General features: G+C 42.7%; 1 protein-coding gene across 1 annotated transcript in view; it reads left to right on the forward strand.

The window, feature by feature from the left end:
- The first annotated feature begins 204 nt into the window (after positions 1-204).
- The window catches only part of LOC126484842 (probable cytochrome P450 304a1), a 101,590-nt gene continuing 77,888 nt past the window's right edge, over positions 205-23,906 (forward strand). The window contains exons 1-3 of the mRNA XM_050108437.1: positions 205-301; positions 12,220-12,471; positions 17,478-17,641. Coding sequence (XP_049964394.1) covers positions 205-301; positions 12,220-12,471; positions 17,478-17,641 — 513 coding nt within the window. The remainder of the gene's footprint in view (positions 302-12,219; positions 12,472-17,477; positions 17,642-23,906) is intronic.

A 23,906-nucleotide genomic window follows, 5' to 3' on the forward strand; every position in this document is an offset into this window, starting at 1 on the left:
TAGACAGTTTCATAGCCTGTGAAAAGGTCTGCGTCAGCCAAAGTGGTACATTTCTCGTATTTAAGAGGTTCTGCACATACGTCGCGAGTCATTTGTGGAGGGCGCGGTTGTTGCGCGTTACGTATGTAAGCGAGATGGTGGGGAGCTATCTCGCGCGCCTACTCTCAATAAGAGCACATCGCCGCTGCAAGCTGGGGAGTCAAAATGGTACTCTTCGCCGTGGTGTTGGCAGCGCTGGCGCTGGGACTTTTCCTGAGCCTGTTGTGGGCCGAGTGCTCCAAGCCTGCCAACTTCCCGCCGGGTGAGTAAATGAAAGAGGAGAACGCGCCCAGGTGCAATGTTTCTCTGCAGTCGTAAGGAATCTGCTGAAAAGATAACCTTTCACAATTCTCTGACGAATTGGCTGATGTTGTCACTCGTTCAACTGTTCGTCATGCGTAAAGACCTGCAAATCGAAATAACACGCGTAAGACTGGTTCCCAAATACGTAATTGCAGACATTCTATCGCTGTTGTTCTTCATATACATAAACGATTTGTCGCATAAGGTGAGAATCAATCTGCAGCTTTTTGCTAATGACACTGACGTGTATGGGAAAGTGCTGTCGCTGGGTGACTTTAGGGGGATATAGAATAACTTGCGCAGAATATCTCTTTGGTGTGATTAATGTCAGCTTCCTCTAACTCTGGAAAATTGTAGGTTAATATAGATGAATAGGCAAAGCATTCCTCTAATGTTCGAAAGCAATGTTAGTGTCAGTACGCAGTTCACTTGCGCATGGTGCAGTTGTTTACCTCAAGTCTCAGTCCGATAATGCTTGTCGAAGTGCACGGTACTACAGTGTTGTTCGTGAACAACGAATACAATTTTGTATAGTGAAAATGATACGGATCTTCGCACATGCAAAGTATGCTGACATGGTGTTTGTCTATGGGTTGTCCAATGGGAATTCCAGAGCTGCTGTGCGAGTATACCAAGAACTATTTCCGAATCGCAGATTGCCAGATAGCAAGGTGTTTAGCAGGGTGTTTCACCGATTGCGTGAGCGTGGTCCGCTTCCGAGCTTAAATGTTGTCTCTGAATGTCCCGTACAACAAACTCTTAATGAAGTTGAGAACATTCTTCAAGTAGTGGAACGCAGCCCTTCTACTAGCTCTAGAAGAATTGCTGCCCAACTTGGTATTCCACAAACACGAGTCATACGCACAGTACATGAGCACGGTCCGTATCCCTTTCATCAAAAAAAATGTTCAAATGTGTGTGAATTCCAAACTGCTGAGGTCATCGGTCCCTATACTTATACACTACTTAAACTAAACTATACTAAGAACAACACACCCACCCATGCCCGAGGGAGGACTCGAACTTCCGGTGGGAGGGACCGCGCAGTCCGTCACTTTCATCGGCAGTGTGAACAACATCTGCATGAATGAGATGCTGAGGCCCAGCTTGAATTCTGTCAATGGATCATTGCCAATGAGCGATTAATTCCACGTATTCTGTTCACTGATGAGTCAACATTTTCCCGCAACGGAATCAACACCACGCGCAACTTTCATGTATGGGCAATTGAAAATGTGCGCGCTACTGTGGAAACGACCTTTCAACGACGTTTCTCAGTCAACGTGTGGTGCGGTATTATTGATGACCAACTCATCGGTCCAGTTGTTTTAGATAACCGTCTTACTGGGACAAGGTATCTTGAGTTTTTACAAAATGTGTTACCAGAATACGTGGAGAATATCCCCTTGGCAACAAGAGCTCGTATGTACTTTCAGCATGACGGAGCTCCTACACATTCCGTATTGCCAGTGACACAGTATCCCAACACAACGTATCCTGGTCGTTGGATCGGCCGCCGTGGAGTCATTGGTTCAAAATGGCTCTGAGCACTATGGGACTTAACTTCTGAGGTCATCACCCCTAGAACTTAGAACTACTTAAACTGTAAGCCATGCATTACTAGACTCTGACGCACAAGTCGTGTGGTATGTGGCTGTCAACAGGAGGTATGTTACACACCCGAACACCTTTGCAAGATCCACCAGGTGATTTCACCCACTTACCCGACAAGCCGTCAGGTGGATACCACCGACGAAAGACTGTCTCAGCTGTGGGTAACTTGTGCGCGAGATTTTAGCCAGTGGCCGGACGAATGCAGTATTATGAATCAATGGCCAGGCCATAAAATATATCTACCGCGACGACCCTACACACGTTCTTGAGTTCTGGTGTTATCTCTAATAGTCCCAGCACCAAGTCATTATGGTCAAATACACTCCTGGAAATGGAAAAAAGAACACATTGACACCGGTGTGTCAGACCCACCATACTTGCTCCGGACACTGCGAGAGGGCTGTACAAGCAATGATCACACGCACGGCACAGCGGACACACCAGGAACCGCGGTGTTGGCCGTCGAATGGCGCTAGCTGCGCAGCATTTGTGCACCGCCCCCGTCAGTGTCAGCCAGTTTGCCGTGGCATACGGAGCTCCATCGCAGTCTTTAACACTGGTAGCATGCCGCGACAGCGTGGACGTGAACCGTATGTGCAGTTGACGGACTTTGAGCGAGGGCGTACAGTGGGCATGCGGGAGGCCGGGTGGACGTACCGCCGAATTGCTCAACACGTGGGGCGTGAGGTCTCCACAGTACATCGATGTTGTCGCCAGTGGTCGGCGGAAGGTGCACGTGCCCGTCGACCTGGGACCGGACCGCAGCGACGCACGGATGCACGCCAAGACCGTAGGATCCTACGCAGTGCCGTAGGGGACCGCACCGCCACTTCCCAGCAAATTAGGGACACTGTTGCTCCTGGGGTATCGGCGAGGACCATTCGCAACCGTCTCCATGAAGCTGGGCTACGGTCCCGCACACCGTTAGGCCGTCTTCCGCTCACGCCCCAACATCGTGCAGCCCGCCTCCAGTGGTGTCGCGACAGGCGTGAATGGAGGGACGAATGGAGACGTGTCGTCTTCAGCGATGAGAGTCGCTTCTGCCTTGGTGCCAATGATGGTCGTATGCGTGTTTGGCGCCGTGCAGGTGTGCGCCACAATCGGGACTGCATACGACCGAGGCACACAGGGCCAACACCCGGCATCATGGTGTGGGGAGCGATCTCCTACACTGGCCGTACAACACTGGTGATCGTCGAGGGGACACTGAATAGTGCACGGTACATCCAAACCGTCATCGAACCCATCGTTCTACCATTCCTAGACCGGCAAGGGAACTTGCTGTTCCAACAGGACAATGCACGTCCGCATGTATCCCGTGCCACCCAACGTGCTCTAGAAGGTGTAAGTCAACTACCCTGGCCAGCATGATCTCCGAATCTGTTCCCCATTGAGCATGTTTGGGACTGGATGAAGCGTCGTCTCACGCGGTCTGCACGTCCAGCACGAACGCTGGTCCAACTGAGGCGCCAGGTGGAAATGGCATGGCAAGCCGTTCCACCGGACTACATCCAGCATCTCTACGATCGTCTCCATGGGAGAATAGCAGCCTGCATTGCTGCGGAAGGTGGATATACACTGTACTAGTGCCGACATTGTGCATGCTCTGTTGCCTGTGTCTATGTGCCTGTGGTTCTGTCAGTGTGATCATGTGATGTATCTGACCCCAGGAATGTGTCAATAAAGTTTCCCCTTCCTGGGACAATGAGTTCACAGTGTTCTTATTTCAATTTCCAGGAGTGTAGTTCAAATGGCTCTGAGCACTATGGGACTTAACATCTGAGGTCATCAGTCTCCTAGAACTTAGAACTACTTAAACCTAACTAACCTAAGGACGTCACACACATCCATGCCCGAGGCAGGATTCGAACCTGCTACCGTAGTGGTCGCGCGGTTCCAGACTATAGCGCCTAGAACCGCTCGGCCACCCCGGCCGGCGTGGAGTCATTGCTTGGCCACCGATGTCACCCGATCTTACCACATTCGATTACTGTTTGTGGGGGTGGCTGAAGGGCGATGTCTACAAGTGGAGAGTGGACACAAGAGAGGAACTTCTTGCTCGTATTTTACATGCTTGTTCCCAGGTAAAAGAATGCAAAACTGAGCTCCGATCGGCGACACAACACCTGTATACAAGAGCAGTAACACGCATTGAAGTTGACGGTGGACTGTTTGAACATCTTCTGTGAGGAAACGTACACAATTAAACAAACCATGACATAACAGTATCTTAATTTACCGACACCCGCACCTTTCCCGTTCCTAGCTGTTTTCATTGGTTTACCATGAGACGGTTAAGAAAAGCGCATATGTTTATTAGAAGTTTTTTGTTCAGAATCACCAGTAGTATCACCCGTTAAAGCATGTACCTTTCCTACTGAGTCACCCTGTATTTAAAAATATTTGTGGCTACAAAACCTGAAAAATAATCAGTCAATTAACTTGAAATTTTGACAAAACGTTGCATTCAAATACGTGTGGTTTTTATACACCTATTTTATAAATGTATATAGTATATAAACAAATATATAATATATAAAGCGAAATGTGGAAATGTTCTAGACAGTTTTACTTAATATTTTACCCGATACTCGAACGAACTTTAAGACAGACAGTAGTCTATGTATTTTATAATATATAAATATGCACGTAATATATAAAGTGGATGATGTGTTGCCAAAAATCTGAAAAAGTGCTTGATCGACTTATTACAAATTTTTACACGGTACTCTAATAAACGATTTGCAAAAATCTCTAAAAGTTCGTGACAGGTTTATTTCAAATTTTAAACGATACTGTATTACGCATTCGGACTCAGAAACTGAATTTGCAATAACAATAAACAAGGCTCAAGGTCAGAGAGAGAGGGAAGAGGAGACGGAGAGAGGGGTGGGAGGAAACTGACACAGAAAGCGGGAAGGAGGTGCTGGCTGGAGGAGATGGAATGAGATAGGGGAGAGAGAGGATGGACAGAGAGAGGGGAGAGGAGGCGAAGTACAAAGAGAGGGGGGTTGACAAAGAGAAGGGGAGGCCGTGGAGAGGAGATCCATTTAACCACACTCAGTCACAGCGACGTGTGGCCAGGTACAGCTAGTAAACTATACATGTTTCTTTGGCAATTTGAGAGGGAAGTGTTTCTGTGTTTTTTCGCTTATTGGCGGTTAAGTATATTCCTGTCTTTTTATGTAGAGGCTATTGGTGGAAGTTGTTAGGAGTCAGTTGGAGGCTGTACAGAATGGGTGAACGTAATGCATTACAACGGTAGAACCTTGGAGTCTTTCAATGCAGTTGGATTCCTAGAGGACTTTGATCATGGATATTGAATTAATGAAAAGACTAACCTTGTTTCGCAAGTGAAAGGGAGTTTACTAACCCTTATTTTGATTGATCTGATAGTCTACCAGAGCAGATAATTAATCTGAACCTGCCATAAAAATTTCATACTAAATCCACGGTGTAGTGCCTATGTAACTTCCCTTTCTATGTAAAGAATGACAGTGCTGGAAAAACTCTTACGTTATTTGATTTTCGGGTGTAGTACATATGTAACTTCCCCTTTTTATGTAATGAATGACAGTGCTGGAGAAACGTTATTTGATTTTCAAATAGCTGAGCAAAACTCAACGTACTCAGACAGTTCTCTCTTTACTTATTCTGATCATCACTAAACTGACACACAATATTTTTAGCGCAACGCAATCTGACTTTCAATAATCCCTACAAAAGAATGGTCCTGACTAACAGTAACCTATACCTCTCATGAATCACTTACAAAAATCTTCCTTACTCGAACTACTGTAATACAGCGAGGACCAATGCTGCCAGCTAAATTAAAGATTCTAACTACTGAAGGCGTTAACTACTGATAGGCATAGTTAGCAAATGAAAGATTTTGATAGAGAACAAACAATGTATTTACCTTAATAGTGTTCCAAAGTCATAATATATATATATCAGTTCATGACATACAGTCTTACAAATTTCCTTTCTCTGACGAACACACGTCCAGATCGTCCACTCATAGTAACCTCTCAAAACTCGGGCATCTCTCTCCCCACATCCACCACTGCTGGCGGCTCACCTCCAACTGCCCAACGCTACACACTGTTCACATCCAACTGCCCAACACTACACAAGCGAATATTCCAACAATAAGTCCAACCAGCCACTGACTGCATACAGCGCAGTCAGCGATTTTCATACAGAGCACTACGTGGCTTTACCAAAAAAAAAAAAAAACCTAAACAGCCTACTTACACATACCGTAATTTGGCTCGGGTGCCACGCGTCGCCAAGAGTGCGTCGATTCTGGCTGCGAACCTGAGAGTGATTTGCTGGGCGCCACGGAAGCTTCGACGGCAGACGAAAGGAACGTTTCACAATCTGTCGGGAAGTTTCAAAACATTGCACACACTCCACTGCAAAGTGAAAATTTTGTTCTGCAAGGTTTAAAATGTGCTTGGGTTTATTTGTCCTGGTATGGGATGCCAGTTATAACGTAAGGTTACTTTGTTAATCTGTCTGTGACTTTTTAAGTGTCAATTTTAACCATTTATTTGAGAAACAGATTTTTTTATCTTTTGCTCATATGATGTCATCTGTCTGTTATGCAATGCCATTGAAAGAATCTGCTACGTGTACACTTCTAATTCTGGTCACTGAAATTCCCGAGTATTTCGTTTTAAAGAGATACTCCACAACAAATGCATATAATCTGCTCTGCGTTACCTTTAAGATGAGAGCGAAATCACTTGGAGTTCGCCTATCTTTCCTTGAAATTATTTCGAATGAAAGTGATTAAAAGAAATGATAGGCCTATAATTATTTCTTTTGAGTAATCACTTATTGTCTTCAGTTTGTAGTTTTTCGCACCAACTGCTATCATACCTCCTTACCATAGTATGCACCACATCACTTCACTCTGTCCTCCACTTTTATACCACAAAACTTGCTCGGCAATTTCCTTATTTAACAGTAACTACTACCTTATGGGCTCAGTATTCTGTCTCAAACTGTTACGTGTCTCAATATTTCTGCAGCGCTCTCACATCATTCGCCGTCTTTACTCTCATGCCCAACCCTTTCGACGTCCGAGGCTGCCCTCTTAACATTTGTGACGCTACCGACAGTGTCGTGATGTTCCCTCCCCAGTGGGTTAGCATCATTACGTCGCACGTTCTGGTTTCCTCCCATTGCAAGACATAACTTCATGTAAGGTGCAGACGACTTCAGTGTACTTCTAAACAAATTCTTAGGTGCTTTTCCTCATCAAACCTCAACAGTAAATAGGGTTAATTCAGGGTTGATTTATTTATTTATACAGTAGTTTTAGTTATTGAGCAGTTAGTAAAAATGTGAGTTTCTCACCAAACATATTTTACACAATTTATGAATATTTAACAACAATTCGATGGTTACGGTCAAACTACATTCGTTATTTTGTACAAACCCGTATTTGGCGTGGAACTGCCACTTTCATAATCCTGTCATTTATGTTCCCATTCATAATTAGCTTTCACGTGCAGAGAATTCGATTCTCACAATGATATTACAGACTTAACTCAGCGCCCTCAGTCGCAGACGGTCTTTAGTAGAGATAGACAACACTCAAGTGTAAAGCAACAACCGGGCAGATTACCCATCATTATCTACAGTGTTCGACGGATGCTGCAGACGCGCAAAAATAATACAGTTGAATAGAACATAAATTACGAGAAATAAACACAGAGTACAGAATCAAAGTTCCAGTTTCAAAACCCTGTAGAAAGAGAAGCACTGTTCAGAATGACGTCAAATTTGATTAGCATCTTATTGCCGCAAGGGGAAACGTAATGGGAAAAAAATATTAACGAAAATTTTAGCAACAGATGGCGCTGTAGGCGGCTTAACGTAAATAGGGTCGGCTACAAATGAAAGACAAATCGCAATACGACTGGTGTGGTTTGAGTTGCACATTACATTATCAGTACTGTTCAATGTATATGACTGCACAAGTTCGGAAGTCAACATTTGTGGCACTGTTGGTTACGTAAGCACATCCACCACGGCAAGATCGTACCACATCGGATGGGAAAATTATGTTTTTAACTGTCCTGAGGCCAAAAATCGCATAGAAAGCAAAATAACTTCGGTTTTTAATTGTCCTGGGGAAACAAAACCGCATCAAAAGCAAAATGACGTCGGTTTCTAATTATAGTGAGACCTTCGCAAGAGGATTGGGTTGCTTGGGGAAGGAGACCAGACAGCGAGGTCATCGGTCTCATCAAATTAGGGAAGGATGGGGAAGGAAGTCGGCCGTGCCCTTTCAAAGGAACCATCCCGGCATTTGCCTGGAGCGATTTAGGGAAATCACGAAAAACCTAAATCAGGATAGCCGGACGCGGGATTGAACCGTCGTCCTCCCGAATCCTTCGCAAGACATGTTCAAATTGTTGTCTACTGTTTTCTGCTAGAAGTTTAAATCGAGGATCGGCATGTTTCAGAACAGATAGAAGTCTCTCGGGTGTCGCATTCAGAATGCGTTGGGCAAGGAGTGCCTTCAGTTCAGCAACACTCGTAATTGGAGCAGTCGATAAACGACAACGCCATCTGCAAACAACCGAAGACAGCTGCTCAGATTGTCTCCCAATCGTTTATTTAGATAAGGAACAGCAAAGAGCCTTTAACACTACCTTGGGGAACGCCGGAAATCGCTTCTGTTTTACTCGATGACTTTCCGTCACTTACTACTAACTGTGACCTCTCTGACAGGAAATCACAAATCCAGTCTCATAACTGAGACGATATTCAATAAGCACGCAATTTCACTACGAACCGGTTGTGTGGTACAGTGTCAAAAGGCTGCCGGGAGTCCAGAAATACGGAATCGACCTGAAATCCCTTGTCAATAGCAGTCAACACTCCATGTTAATAAAGAGCTAGTTGTGTTTCACAGGAACGATGTAGCTCTCATTTCTATTTTGTGTCTTTCCATGTAGAGATTTTTTTCAGCAGTCCAGATTAACTAGGTACCTCAATGTCGCTTTTATAAATCTGAAACAGTAAGTGGCAAATCTTGTTTGTGGCTGTATGGCTTTCCACTGGATTCTGCTTGAAGATATTTGCGCCACTATATGCCATAAAGGGAATGCTGAGGATCATCATCTGTGGAAAGTTTGTGTGAAAGAATATTGCCTATACATGAAAATCGACATTTTGTCACATTTTTGAATATGCGTCCACTGTTACGACCCATGTCCAGCAAAACAAGTTGATATATGAAAAAGCATGTACTATTTAAAAAAATGTTGTAAACAAAGGAACAAGCAAAGATAATCTTTCTTACAGCCTTCTAGACTAATCTGCAGTTCGTTTCGATTGTGTGAACGAAAATTTAACGTGCAAAAAATTTCTAGCGTAGGGAAGGTATGAATCACAGCGTAGAATGAGGGAGCAAGGCAAGCGCAGACGCCCAAACAAATTTTTTTAAAACATATTTTTAGCCAGAATTCTATTATGAAACTTTGTGATGTTACTCTTAAAGAATCAGTCTAATAAATTATGCAGTATAAAAATTCGAATTTTCAATTTCGCCCTACATCTGCCCTTAAGGCACAGTGCAAAGCGCACAGACGAACTTTAAACAAATGTAGTTTCCTCATGAATTATTGTAAGAACCTAATTACACCCACAGACATGGCAATTGATAAACATTTTCTTTAAATAGATAAAATTATGTATTTTTATTTCAGAAAATACCCAAAGTTCTAGTTCATTGTTTATATTCTTATTACACTCATCATTTTTTCCCCTCTTTTGGAAGGCTGGAATGACCCTGGTGAGCAGAAGACTCTAATAGAGTTTACCAATGACAGTACAGGTAACAGGAACCACACGACTCCTCTCCTCGAAAAAATACTGCCCTACGATAAACGATACGTCAACACACACAGCACAGTCACTTTTGCAGAATAAAGTAGTAGCGGTTGGTGTAGGCGCGGATTTTCCGTTGCCCATATTCTGCAGTTCTGGCTATTGGCACGGGATCGCTTCGACGGTGCGAGAGCGTTACGGAGATGCTAAACAAATTCCACTTGCAGACGCCAGAAGAGAGGCGTTGTGTATCATAGAGAAGTTTGCTATTGAAATTCGGAGATAGTACATTTTGGGTAGAGTCGAACAACATATTACTTACTCCTACATACGTCCCACAAAATGACCACAACGACAAAACTCGAAAAATCAGCCCTAATACGGAGATTTACCGAAGTAATTTTCCCACGCGCCATTCGCAAATGGAACGAGGGAAGTGGGATCGGATAACGCTACCAGACGTAACCTCTGTCAGACGCCGTCAGATGGCTTGCCGAGTATAGATAGAGATGTAGAAGAACCTGTTCCCAATACAGAAATGAATTCAGTCTCTACTCTGTTTCCCTAGAAAATTCTAACAGTATAGCTTAAGTGCTCGTGATCCTAACAGAATGAATACCGGTATAATAGGAGTTCCTTTACGGCTGGAATCGTAAAAACGAACTTTCATTTTTTTTGTGCTGATGGCGCAGCTACTCCGGACGGACCAGTAGCTCAGATAATTGATTTAAGTGTATGAAGACGTAGTTTCCATGCAGGAGTGATCTAAAGTCTTGTTGAACTGCATTTCTCGGTTTGTTGTTCAATTTGTGGTTATGTGATGTTTGAGATTTTCTGGCTTCTCTGTTTGACACTGCTTCTAATAAAAAGGATGAATAAAGATTAGAAGATAGTGTCCCGTCGACGGCAATATTATTAAAAACGGATCACAATCCCGGATGAGAGAAGTAAATCGGCCGTGTACTTTTCAATGCCGCTATCCCGGCCTTCGCCTTAAGTTATTTAGAGAAATCATGAGAGCCCTACATGAGGCCGAGGGGATTTGAACATCTGTTCTGCTGAATATGTGCCCAGCGCTTTACTAACGGGCCACCTCGCTCGGTCACTTGTATTGAGATAGGGACCTCATTCACGGACGAACAGGTTGAGTCAATATCACTATTTAGCCCACCTGTCCCGGCCAGAGAGATCAACAGAACATTATGCCACATACATAACACGAGCTCTTATCGCTGTGGCAAGGTTCCTTCTACAAGTTGAACTGTAAGACAGTGTCACGCCATGACCCAGTTTGAAGCGCGAGAGTGACGGAATTTTCAGGTATACTGACGCCGATTGTCGTGTCGCTCCTAATAATATTGACGATACATTGATTTGTACATTGTGAAGCTTAAAGCTATTGAAAGCCAGCGAGAGACTCCAAAATACTGAGTCAGAGACACAATGCAGAGACCCTCCGAATTGCAGACGCTCTGGGCAGCTGTCCTAGGGAAGAAGTTTCACTTCAGAGAATTAAATGGTAACTCCGTCCACCACCTAGACACTGTTGTAAGGCGTCACAGTGGAATATAATCACAAAAAGTCACATCTTAGCAGAGGCAGCAAGTTCGATACTTGCCCCTGAGAACCGCAACGTCAGTGGGTTTATGCAGGTTAGATTGTTACAGTAGCGGTCCTCACTCACGACAGGCTTCAGGACGGGGTCAACTGATGTAAAACAGTGTTGTTGCTGGCCGCAAGAGGAAGGGCAGTGACGTTTAGCTTTCAGCTGAACGCTGTTACTACTAAACTTGCAGTTTGTTAATGTAAACAGCAGAAACATCGCTTACCTACCGTTCAGGACAAGGGGAGGAACTGAATATGGTTGGCCAGTTGCGCCTTGGAGGTGTAGAGCCAGTCATCAGATTGGATGAAGCCTGTAAAGCGCCCGTGGATTGGTGAGCGAACTCGTGTCGCTCACAGCCTCGAATAAGCCCCCGACCAATCTACTTCTCTTGGAGTGCCACTCTCATAGTTCGTACTTTGCAATGCTGTTAGTGACTGATTTCTGTTGGCTCTCACCACTCAGACATAATTTCGTTGTGCAATCAGTTGCATCTTTTGCTTTTTCTAATGTTTAGAATTAGCCTTCAGTGCAGTAGTTAGTCTGATAGCAGTTAAATAGGGTTAATCAGACCTCTGAGATCCTTGAACATCCTGCTGCGAGCATCCTATCGAATCCCAAAATCTCCACTGTGACGGATGTTGGCGCTGATACAAGCAACCAACCTACCTTCACTAGAAGGTTGTGTTTCTGCATTTGCTCTTAACCGCTCGGAAATTGCAGACTGACCTAGAACCATCTGTCTTCCCTCTGTCCTGTGTTAGGAAATGACAAGAGAGGCTAACAACACTTACTGACATCTTCTACAGGTCCAGCGTGGCGGCTTCCGGTATGGGGAAATTACCTGCAGCTGCGGCTGGAAAACTTCAAGTTCCCGTACCGGGCACTGGACGCCATGGCGCGGCGCTACCACACCAAGCTGCTCGGCTTCTACTTCGGGCCGTACCCGACCGTGGTGGCTTGCGACTACGACGCGGTCAAGGAGGTGCTGGCCAACCCACACATACAGGGGCGCGCCAGCAACGTCGCCATCAGGGACCGGGCCTACGGCAAGGATCTCGGTAGGTTTCACTGCCCTCTACACTGCGTATAAATCAGAGTGATTCGCAGAGAATACGAAACGAACAGTGGGTGAAACGATTACATTTTTAAATTAATTTCAGTAAGACATTAACCCTAAATTAATTGTTACAGCCAACCACGCGTCAGAATTTATTGGTTGCACTTGTACATCTTAATTTGTACACTGATGTCAAAAAATTATAACCACGTGCTTAACAGCATTTTAGTCCATCAGCTGGCCCACCTATGGATCAAAATATAGCAGCGATTCTACGTGGCACGCATTCAACAACTCCTTGGTTGGTTCCCGAAGGTTTTGAGTGGTTGTTATTAAAGTGCAGCTACTTACAGCGATCCAATGTGGGGTGTAATTATTGTATGACAGAGAAACTTGGTAGATATTCTAATGCATTAATGAAGGACATATTTACGCTGAAAAAAATTCCTATTTTGGCCACCAGGTGTAAATCTGGCGCTGTGAATGCAAGAAAGATGTATAGAAATGTTTCCATATATAATGGATTAGGAGTAGCACATGGGCAGAAAAGGTCAAACATGGGAGAAAGTCATAATGTTGATTTTCTTACTAACCGCCACTTACGCAGTTTGTTCAGTAGGAGCACTAGAGACGTCGACGAGATGCTTTACAGCGCCAGATTTATACCTGGTGGCAAAAATTGGAACTAGATTTTTTCCAGTGTAGATCTGTTTCACATTAATGTCTTCGCGTTCGAAAGTCTAGCATATTTCGCTACCGTACCATAATTACAGCCCAGCGTGTCAGATGTGTTCTATCGTGTTCAGATCAGACAAAGTTGGTGGCCAAACCTCTACGTGAGTTCCTTATCATGCTTCTGAAGTCACTGTCGCTGGGTTATGGCTTATTACCACGCTGTTGGGTGCCACCATTGTTGAGGAATACAAACAGAAAGCCATAAAGGTGATCCGCAATAATTTTCTCGTAGTCCGCACCTTTCATGGTGTCTTCGGTTACTAGCCCCGGTGAACGTCCACCACAGAATATGCGTATACTGCCCCATCTGGCAACATCCGTGAATGTGTTTATGTTTAGAACAGCCATTCGCCTGAACGATGGCGAATCCGAACACCACTTTCGACCTGACATGACAAGAAACGTGGTTTGTCCGACCAGGCAGAACGTTTTCATTGATCCACTGTCCAATTTCGAAGATCCCGTGTCCAATGGAACTGTAATTGATGATGTCGTTGGGTCATTTTGGGAACACATATGAGTCGTCTGTTGTGGAGCTCCATGTTCAACAGTGTACAATGAACGGTGTGAGCCGAAACACTGGGGCTTGCGCTAGTACTGTAGTCTGCCGTCAGATTTTCCACACATCGCCGCCTGTCCAGCTTTACAGAGCGAGGAAGCCTCCGTGCTCCACGATCTCTGATGATGTGTGGACACCCAAAATCTTGTCACTTAATCGCCGTCACCTTCCTCGGCTGTACGTCGGTAATACAGCATTAGTCCTTCATCCACTTTCCACAGACGCTCACGACAGTAGCTTGTGAACAGAGGACCATCTTCGCTGTTCCCTAGGTGCTTTTTCCCAGGCGCCGGATCATAACAATACTCCCGTTTGTCAAAGTCACTTATGTCAGTCGATTTACCATCTTGAGGTCCATGTGGTTACTAGAATGATTGCCGATTCGCCTCTGCTCTATAAATGTATTTTCCTTGCCGCGTCATGTACACGCGACGCCTACACGCCACAGATACTGTAAGGGGGCCAGTCATAGAAGGGATGAACCCTGTGGTTAACGAAACCGGGCAGACCGGTATTTTAGGTTACAACCAAAGTCCAAACAGACAACAATAAGGAAAAATTGAATAAAAGAAGCTTCATATACACTAAATAGGGATAAAGCTAAGAGTAGTATCAATTTATTTCATCAAAATATCACGGATAAAAAAAAAAAAAAAAAAAAAAAGAAGATGAACTGTTAATGTGTTTCGATTATCTCAAAAACAAGAATGGGACTGATATACTTTGTCTGTCCGAACGCCATGTAACAGTGGCGATGGAAAATGACAGTATAAATGGGTATAATTAGCATCTTACACTTGCAGATCTAGCAACGATAAAGGAGGAGTTGCCATTTACACAAAACAAGGGTATAAACACAAAACTGTAGAAGTAAGCAAATTTTGTGTAGATCAGCATTTTGAAGTTTGTGCGTGTGAACTACAGCTAGATAATGTAGTGCTGATATTAGCAACAGTGTACAGATCCCCATTAGGAGATTGGGAGCGATCCATAAAACAGTTTGATTCTCTATAATGCTGTCTGTCAGACAAAAAGAAGAAGTTATTAATCTGTGGTGATTTCAATGCAAACTTTCTAAGTAATTGTGATAGGAAAACTGAACTACATGTGTTATTAATGACATATAAGTTAGAATCAGTGATCAATTTCCCTACATGTATAGGTCAAGACAGTAGTACTCTGATAGATAATGCATTTGTACAGCAAGAGGATGTAAAGCTAACACATGCCTTTCCTGTGATAAAGGGACTATCAGACCATGATCCACAATTGATTAACTTACAAAAACTAGCAGGGTGTGCTGTTCAGAAACCTTTAAGTAAAAGTGTAAGGCTGATCAACTCTGTGTCTACAAAGCACTTCAGAGAAAGTTCAAGAAATGTTATTTGGGGGGATGTATATAATGAGCCAAATGTTAATGATAAATGCAACATATTTCTTGATCAGTTTATATCACTTTTTGAACATTGTTACGATAAAATAATTATTAAATGTAACACCAAACAGTTTTAAAAGAAACCTAGGATTACTAGAGATATTAAAACGTCTTCAGAAAGAAAAAGAAAATTGTATGAGATAGCAAGTATTAGTAAAGATGCAGAAGTAATTGTAGTTTATAAAAATTACTGTAACAAATTGAGAAAAGCTGTCAGAAAATCAAAAAATATGTATATTAGAGATGAAATTAACAACTCAGGCAATAAAATCGTATCAATATGGAATGTTGTGAGAAAAGAGATAGGAAAGGTAACAACTGGGGTAGGTAGTATTACTATTAAAGAGAATGAGACGATAATAACCAGCAATACACAAGCAACTAAAGTATTTAACAACCATTTCTTAGGTGTAGGTGAAAAAAGCAGTGTAGTTCGAAAGAAAAAGCTAATCAGTACAAGGAAGCGTCAGTTTTAAGAAATCCTTGTCAGACTAATTTTCATCTAACAACATCTTGTGAAGTAAGGAGACTCATTAAATCTTTGAAAAATAAATGTTCTGTTGGACTAGATGACATCTCTAACAAAATATTAAAACAAGGTAGAGGAGTTACAGCTGTTTTTCTGTGTCACATCTGTAATGCATCACTAACTCAAGGTATTTTCTCAGACATGTTAAAATATGCCTTTGTCCATCCTCTCTAAAAAAAAGGAGACACCACAGATGTCAATAATTACTGACAGTAAGCTTGCTTACAGCATTTTCAAAAATCCTTGGGAAAGTAATGTACTCAAGAGTGGTTAGCCATCTCAACAGTAATGGGATACTTAGTAAATCGCAGTTTGTATTTAAAAAATGCTGTTCTACTGAAATAGCAACATGCAATTTCACTGCCCACATAATAGAGTCTTTAAATAGTAAAATTTCACCAATACGAATTTTCTCTGACTTATTTATAGCTTTTGACTGTGTGAACCCTGACATTATGTTACATAAATTACAATTCTATGGTATAAATGGAACAGCATATGAGTGGTTTAAGTCATATCTACAGAACAAGAAGCGAAAAGTTTCTTTATACGGATTAAGTGATTTAAGGAAGTTTCCCACTTCATATAACTGGGGTGACATTATATTAGGTGTTCCACAGGGTTCAATCATGGGTCTCCTTCTGTTCTTGATATATGTGAATGACCTCCCTTCTTATCTGAAACAAGGAGCTAAAATGACACTGTTTGCTGATGATACAAGCATCATTATTAATCCAGTAAATGAAACTCCAATTGAAAATGATACAAATAATGTCTTTGGAAAAGCTATTGATTGGTTTTCTGTGAATCGGCTTGCTCCAAACTTTGAAAAAACACAGTACATACAATTTTCAACAGCAGGGAGTACTGTTCCTTCAATAAATGTAACACATCAACAGAAGTCAGTAGTCAGGATAGAGCACGCTAAGTTTTTGGGTGTACATATATATGAGAATCTTAATCCGAAAATTCATCTTTTGGATCTCCTAAAGCAACTAGGTTCAGTAACTTTTCCAATCAGAATAATTTCTAATTTTGAGGATATAGAAATTAGCAAACTGACATACTTTGCATACTTTCACTCTCTGATGTCATACAGAATAATGTTTTGGTTTTACTCAACGCTTAGGTACAAAGTATTCACTGCTCAAAAGATAGTGATTAGAATAATGTGTGGGCCTCATAGTCGCACATCTTGTAGGCATCTGATGAAATGGTTAGGAATTATTACAACAACTTCACAGTACATTTACTCAGCAATGTAATTTATTCTCAACAACAAGGGCCAGTTTACAAACAACAGTGACATTCATGGTTATAATGGCAGAAGAAAGAAAGACGTACACTATCCTCTACTTAACCTATCTTAATTCTGCTGCTGTAATACTTCACGATAAATTACCAGATGAAATAAAATGTCTGACAGACAGTAGTAATAGTTTCAAAAATAAATTGACGTCATATCTCCTTGACAACTCCTTCTATACCATAGATGAATTCTTGAATAAGAATAAATAAATCTATATTCATAATATAGGAATTTTGTGCCATTTAAAGGAATGGGGTAGGTAAAAAAAGAATACACTTGATACGTCCCACATCATAACGGTTTCCGTGAGACTGATGAATGGAACACGTAACTAACTAAGTAACTGACATTCAGTTTCACGGTGGACTGTGGTCATAATGTTTTGGTTGTTAGTGTAGTTACAAAAAAGTGTGAAAACAATGTCGTCTGTACTTTTACAGGAGTGTTCTTCGTAGATGGAGGGCTGTGGAAGGAACAACGCCGCTTTAGCCTTCGGTATCTGCGCGATTTCGGCTTCGGACGTCGTTCTAAACAACTGGAAGCTGAAATAGAAGCTGAAGTGAAGGATTTGCTTGAAATGATCCGCGGTGAACGAGAGGGGGAGGTAAGATTTCGAGGACTAATAAATCCCGTAAACAAAGTTAATGTCTCCAAATTAAAATCTGTTAAACGACAGTCAATGAGAGATTTTGTGTGATAACTTGGAGATAAATTGATAATGCTTATTACTAAGGTAATCAGGAAGAGGAAACACGGTGGGCTTGGACACTGGATGTGAAGAGACTGTTTACTGATGGACGCTATGGGAGGAACGGTGAGTGGAAGAACAAGAAGTGATTGTAGAAGATACCAGATGATGGATAGCATAATGATAGAAAAAAATTATGACAAAACAAAGAGGGTAGCAAATGATAGGACTGCATTGACAGCTGCAAGTGAAGACTTGCTCTAGGGCAGAGCAATGATAATAACGATGAAGATGATAATGATGAGCACTAAGGAGCGCAGCAGTTCGGTCGTTTCACTATTGTGACGTATGTGTGAGTACAGACATCTGGCCGTGGTACACGTCGTTGCGTCCGCACGTACAGAGAGATTCCTTGAGGTCGCTGGTCAGCATCGTCATATTTTGACTGAGTGATGTATCTGCCGCTCTCCACCCATCCCATCGCTCCGTCTTATCCCCTGCCCTCTAGGGCTTTGCGGATAATGCAACAACTGTAATGGATCAGAAGTCGGCCCAGTAACAACAGTTCGCGAAATATAGTTACAAAAAAGGAGAAGCTCCTGTAATGAACAATTTTATTGTTAAGTCCCACGTTTTGATGAGCTTATGCAAATGGTGATAGATTTTTACATGACTCTAAATGAAAAAATGTTAATTACATGTTAACTATGTATAGCGACCTTCTCGTATAGCGTAACACGTAGCATGCTATCTTGCAAGACAGAGAGATACCCCAGACCCGAATCGAATGCATGCAACGGATTAACGACCATGGGCTGGTACACCGGCCAGCATGAGTTTGGTTTTTAGATGGTTTCCTGCGCTCGTTTAGGCAAATTTTGGGCTAGTTCCAAGATTCCACCGCCGTTAAAATGCACACGAATAGATAAAAAACCATGAACTATCTGATGTAAGAAAATATTATTAGATATTTGTTATTAAAATATGATGATTGATTGCAATTTGGTGTTGTAATGCAGATTGTCTCAAAATCAGATGTGGCTCTCTCACGACGTGCGCTCTTGCACACATAAAAATTATTAAGCATCAGATTGGGAAAGGGAAGCAACATATAGTTGCTTGGCTCCTTTTCCTGTTTAGAAAGTGCCGCGGATCATTGTGGAACAGCGAGGCTTTGTGCGAGCGATGTGCGATTTGAGAAGTGTAAGTTTGCTAAGAAATTTCCGGACATCAGTCGCACTGAAAATGTACCTAAGGGCCAGTTTAAAACTGAGTTTGAAGAATACTACGAGGGGGGAGTATAAGTAGTATGTTAACGTCGGCCTAAACTGTTCTGTCCACACAATGACACGTCGGACACGATTGGCATATATATATATATATATATATATATATATATATATATATATATATATATATATATATATATATACTATTCTCACATGCAACAAAATAACAGTATTCATCAATAGATTTAAACAAATTACAAATCTTGTAATGACGCCTATGTAATGGTGCGCCAATATTATACAGAAGACAAAAAGAGAGTGATATCGTCCGGCAGCGGACGATGGGTTGCGCACTTGTGTTTGTAATATTCAAATGTCTTCAGAGCCTGCCTTTAATATCGATGTTTTTACATGCGCACTGAATTAGACTATAGTTTCTTTGGCGCGTCACTAGCGCTGGACTCATTTCTCCCTGTAAATCGTCAAAATACATCATTACAATGCTTAGTTAAATATTATACATTGGCAAATAGATGGCTCTTGGCCTCTTTCATTACACAAATCAGTGTTTTATGTGACGAGATGTGGCGGTGTGAAAATACAACATCTCAACTTACAAGAAGTTATGCAAATTAGTCATAAAATGATGTCCAAACAGGTATCGATAGAAAATGGAAAATCGTTAACTTCGGCGGCCGTTGGATGAGTGATTGACGCTGCAGCGCAATTTCACACTGCAGCTGGCAGGGACAGCAAACAGGGGACATGTCGATACCAGGGCATGAAGTTTTTACGAGTTTCATTCCGTGTCCTGAGTAGGACAGTAACTACGCCTGGCAGACAGTCGCGTGAACAATATAAGCATATGTCAGCACTTGAGAGAAAACGTGTAGTTGGGCTGAAAGAAGCCGGTTGAAGTAATTGGCGAATCACTCGACGTTTGAGTGGGAACAATCCCATTATTGACGATGGGAATGGGTGAACGACGGCCGAACACAGCATAAAGAAGTAAACGGTCGGCCTAGAGAGATGGCAGAACGTGAGGGCCGAGTAATCGCGAGAGAGGCACTCAGAGTCCCAGACTCATCATTATCATTGATGTGACTGGTGCTTCAGTGACAGTAACGACCATTAATAGGCGCGTCACAGAAATGGGGCTGAGCGCCTTGAGACGACTACGATGGACTTCTGTACGCCAACAAGCCGTTTGCAGTGGTGGCGGGCATATTCGACCTGCAATCTCACTGAATGGAATAGAATTGTCTTCAGAGATGAGTCCCACTTTGGACTGAGCTCCGATGACCAGTGAAGGAGTGTCCTGAGATGCCCAGACAGCGGTGGGATACCAAGAGATACAGGCCTAACTATCGCCATACGGCACGACAGCCACGAGTGACGGGGTGTCATTTCATTTCATAGCAGGATCCCTTTGGCCGTCATCTGCGACGTGCTTACAGCACAGCGGTACGCCGCCCAAATTCTGGGTCCCGTTTTGTTGCCCTTCATGGCGAACCATCCTCGGCTTACATTTCAGCAAGATAATGCCCACCTACACACTGCTTATCTTCATCGTTGCCAAACCCTGTACTGGCCAGCAGGATCGCCGGATCTCTACCAAACTGAGAATATTTGGAACGTTATGGGCAGGACCCTTGGGAATTTGACGATCTAACGCTCTAATTGGACAGAATTCGGGACGAAATCCCTCAAAGGACATCCAACAACTCTATCAATCAATACAAAGCCGAATAATTGCTTGCATAATGGCCAGAGGGGGACCAACGCATTATTTACTTGTAGAATTTGTGAAGCTCTTTCCTATGGGGAAATCGTCCAGTTTTTCTAAATTGTACTTATTTGTTTTTCGGTACATGTACATCAAAGCTATCGTTTTACAGCCCATTCGGATAACTGCTTCGTCGCGCGTGGTTAGTTTTTGTCTTAGAGTGTACTTCCATCACAATGTTACAACTAAAAAGCAAGGTATTAGAGTATAATTTAAATTAATAAAAATCTCAGAGTCGCGTTCCTAAGTTCTGGTGATGGCGTTGACACAAGCGAAACATTGATAGGCATAATTTCATTGAACTGCTTCAGTACACGCCGTTAACAGGGAGTACTTTGCAGTGTGCAGGTGCCGAGTGGTGGTGACTGAGAGCAGGTAGGCACACCTCGAGTAACAGTTTATGTGTCAAAGGAGGTAGCCCGAGCTAGACTTGGGCCGACGTGTACTGACGCTACCAGCCGAAGGTCGTTGTGCTCTGGACCGGAGTGTTGAACTGCCTGTGAGCAGTAGCTCACCTTAGCTCTCATCTAGCAGTGAGCAAGTATCCACACTAGAAGAATTACCTTCCACTAGCGTTACACAACATTTGCTATGAGTGTATCCACATGTCTGATAATTCACTCTTTATCTTGACAGTTGGGGTGTTTATTAGCACTTTTTGTTTTCTTTGCATAATACGCTCTTTTCTACTACGCTGAAAGAAACACGCTCTTCTCAAGAATGTTCCTTTCTAAAAGAATTCCCTTGTAATCTTAAGTAACGTTTAATTTCGCTTAGAACTGAACATTTCTTCTCTGTTGAGTCATAAATTTTCTTGTTCTCAAGCTGAGGTATTAAAAATTGCTGACCATGTACTGCGCATATCGCATAATGTGGGGTATAGAGCAAATACAAGACCTGAATTAGCAATGGCTTTTCGGAAGGTGCCTGTAGTGTCACCGGCCACTGTGGCCCAGCGGTTCTAAGCGCTTCAGTTGGGAACCGCGCGCCTGCTACTGTCGCAGGTTCGAATCCTGCCTCCGGCATTGATGTGTGTGATGTCCTTAGGTTAGTTAGGTTTAAGTAGTTTCTAAGTCTAGGGAACTGATGACCTCAGACGTTAAGTCCCATAGTGCTTAGAGCCATTTGAACCATTTGAACCTGTAGTGTCTTTGTCCCAATCAGCACCACTCCCCACTTTCCCTGATTCAGATTCAAAGTGGCTTGTGGATCCTTCCCACAGAAACATCACAAGCTTTTAGTAACATTCCCAGATTACTGGGTTTCGAAATGTGTATGAATTCCTAAGAGACCAAACTGCATAGGTCATTGATCCCTAGACTTGCGCATACTTAAGCTAACCTATGCTAAGAACAACACACACCCTCATGCCCGAGGGAGGACTCGAACTTAGATATTCCGTGTCCAGTATTTTACATATCTTCAGCTACTGTACTTGTATATATCGAAATAATCAGTAACCAGCTGCATAAACGAAATTCAGTGTCCTTAACCGGTTTCTGGCACTTAGTGTCCTTCTTCGACTATCGCTTATTTGCGAATGTCAACAATAAGATGCATGCAGCATATTTCTATGCTCATGTGGTTCATAGAGTTTGTACAAAAATGGAATAAAGAAGTCAAATAACAAGTTCAGACATCGTGCCAGTTCTGGTGTAATGTCGGCATTTTGTTTGGTTGTTGTATACAGTTTTCGTACAGGCAACGTGAACCACATGACCACAACAGTAGTCTACATGCATCTTATTGTTAAATCGCAAATAATGCGATACTTACGCCCTTCTGAAGAAGGACGCTAAGTGCCGAAACCGGCTGATGAAATTAAATTTCTGATTGTTTCGATATATTCCGTGTTCAGTTCACAATACGAGGTGTCCCAGGTGCACTGGTCAATATTACGGGGTATGACACCAATGATTACTTAAACAAAAGACCTCTAATAAATATGGTCTCAAAATTGCATACCTTGAACAGTTATGAGAACTTCCTCATTTTCCATACTTCTACATAAATACCTACTACTGCATCCACTTTGCATTTCTTACTATGGGAGGAGCCAGCAATGACCAAGACAAGAAAAAATGTCTTAGAAAAATGGACTCTAAAATGATACCTTAGGAGCCACGAGTATTTGTTCAGCCGAAGACCTGTGTTTCACCGTAGCGAAGATGAGCTAGTGCTCACAGCTCTTAAAGTATGCACATTACAACCCATGTTTAGTGGACTTTTTTCCTTGTTTTGGCCAATACTACCACCTCTTAAAATATTGGAAGCAAAGATTTTGCATTAGAAGAGATTTGTTTCATAGTATCAAAGATGAAGTAGTGATGATGGCTCTTAAGGTGTGTATTTTAGAGTACGTGTTTACTTCAGGTGATCGTTACTGTTGTATCGGTGCATATTGACCGTTCCTCCTGCGACACCATATACAACGCAAAATTCACACAGCTAAATCAATCGATGACGTCCATCACGACACAGGTGGAACAGTGAAGCGTCCTTGCGCGGGATGCTCACGTAGGGAAGTAGCGGCAAGAAGCGCGATCGCTGTTTACATCTACATCTATGCCTCGCAAATCATTCTACGGTGTGCGGTGGAGGTTACTTCGTGTAAAGCTAATACTTGCCCTCTTTCTTCCTGTTCCAGCAGCGAATCAGGTGCGGGAAGAATGAGTGTTGACAAGCCTGTGTACGGGTTCGAATCTTACTTTTACATTCACAGTCTTCTCGCGAGTTGTATGTAGAAGGATGTGGTATGTCGGTTCTTCTACGAACGTCACAAGAATGCTCAATGTTCCTCATGTAGCGTTTGACACTGGAGTTACATTAGCACTTCCGTGGCGCTTTCCTTCTTAAAAAGGCACCAATGAAGAAACGCAGATCCCTTCTTTCAATTTATTCAGTTTCCTTCGTCAACAGTGCATGGTAAGGAACACAACGAGTAGTAATAGTCAAATATGTGTCAAACAATGGTTCTGTAAGGTACGTCCTCCGTTGGTGAAATGTGGTTTCTGCGATTTTCTAACAACGAATTTAAGGTCGGCGTAATCCTTTTCTACGGTTAGGTTCACTTAAATTCGTTGCGTATGCTCCCTTCCTGACATTTAACGGATACGAGTATTTCCAGTAATTTTTCTCCAGCGGTGTAATGAAACAAAAATCGTTA

The sequence above is a fragment of the Schistocerca serialis genome, chromosome 6 (assembly GCF_023864345.2).
Source record: "Schistocerca serialis cubense isolate TAMUIC-IGC-003099 chromosome 6, iqSchSeri2.2, whole genome shotgun sequence".
Taxonomy (NCBI): Eukaryota; Metazoa; Arthropoda; class Insecta; order Orthoptera; family Acrididae; genus Schistocerca; species Schistocerca serialis.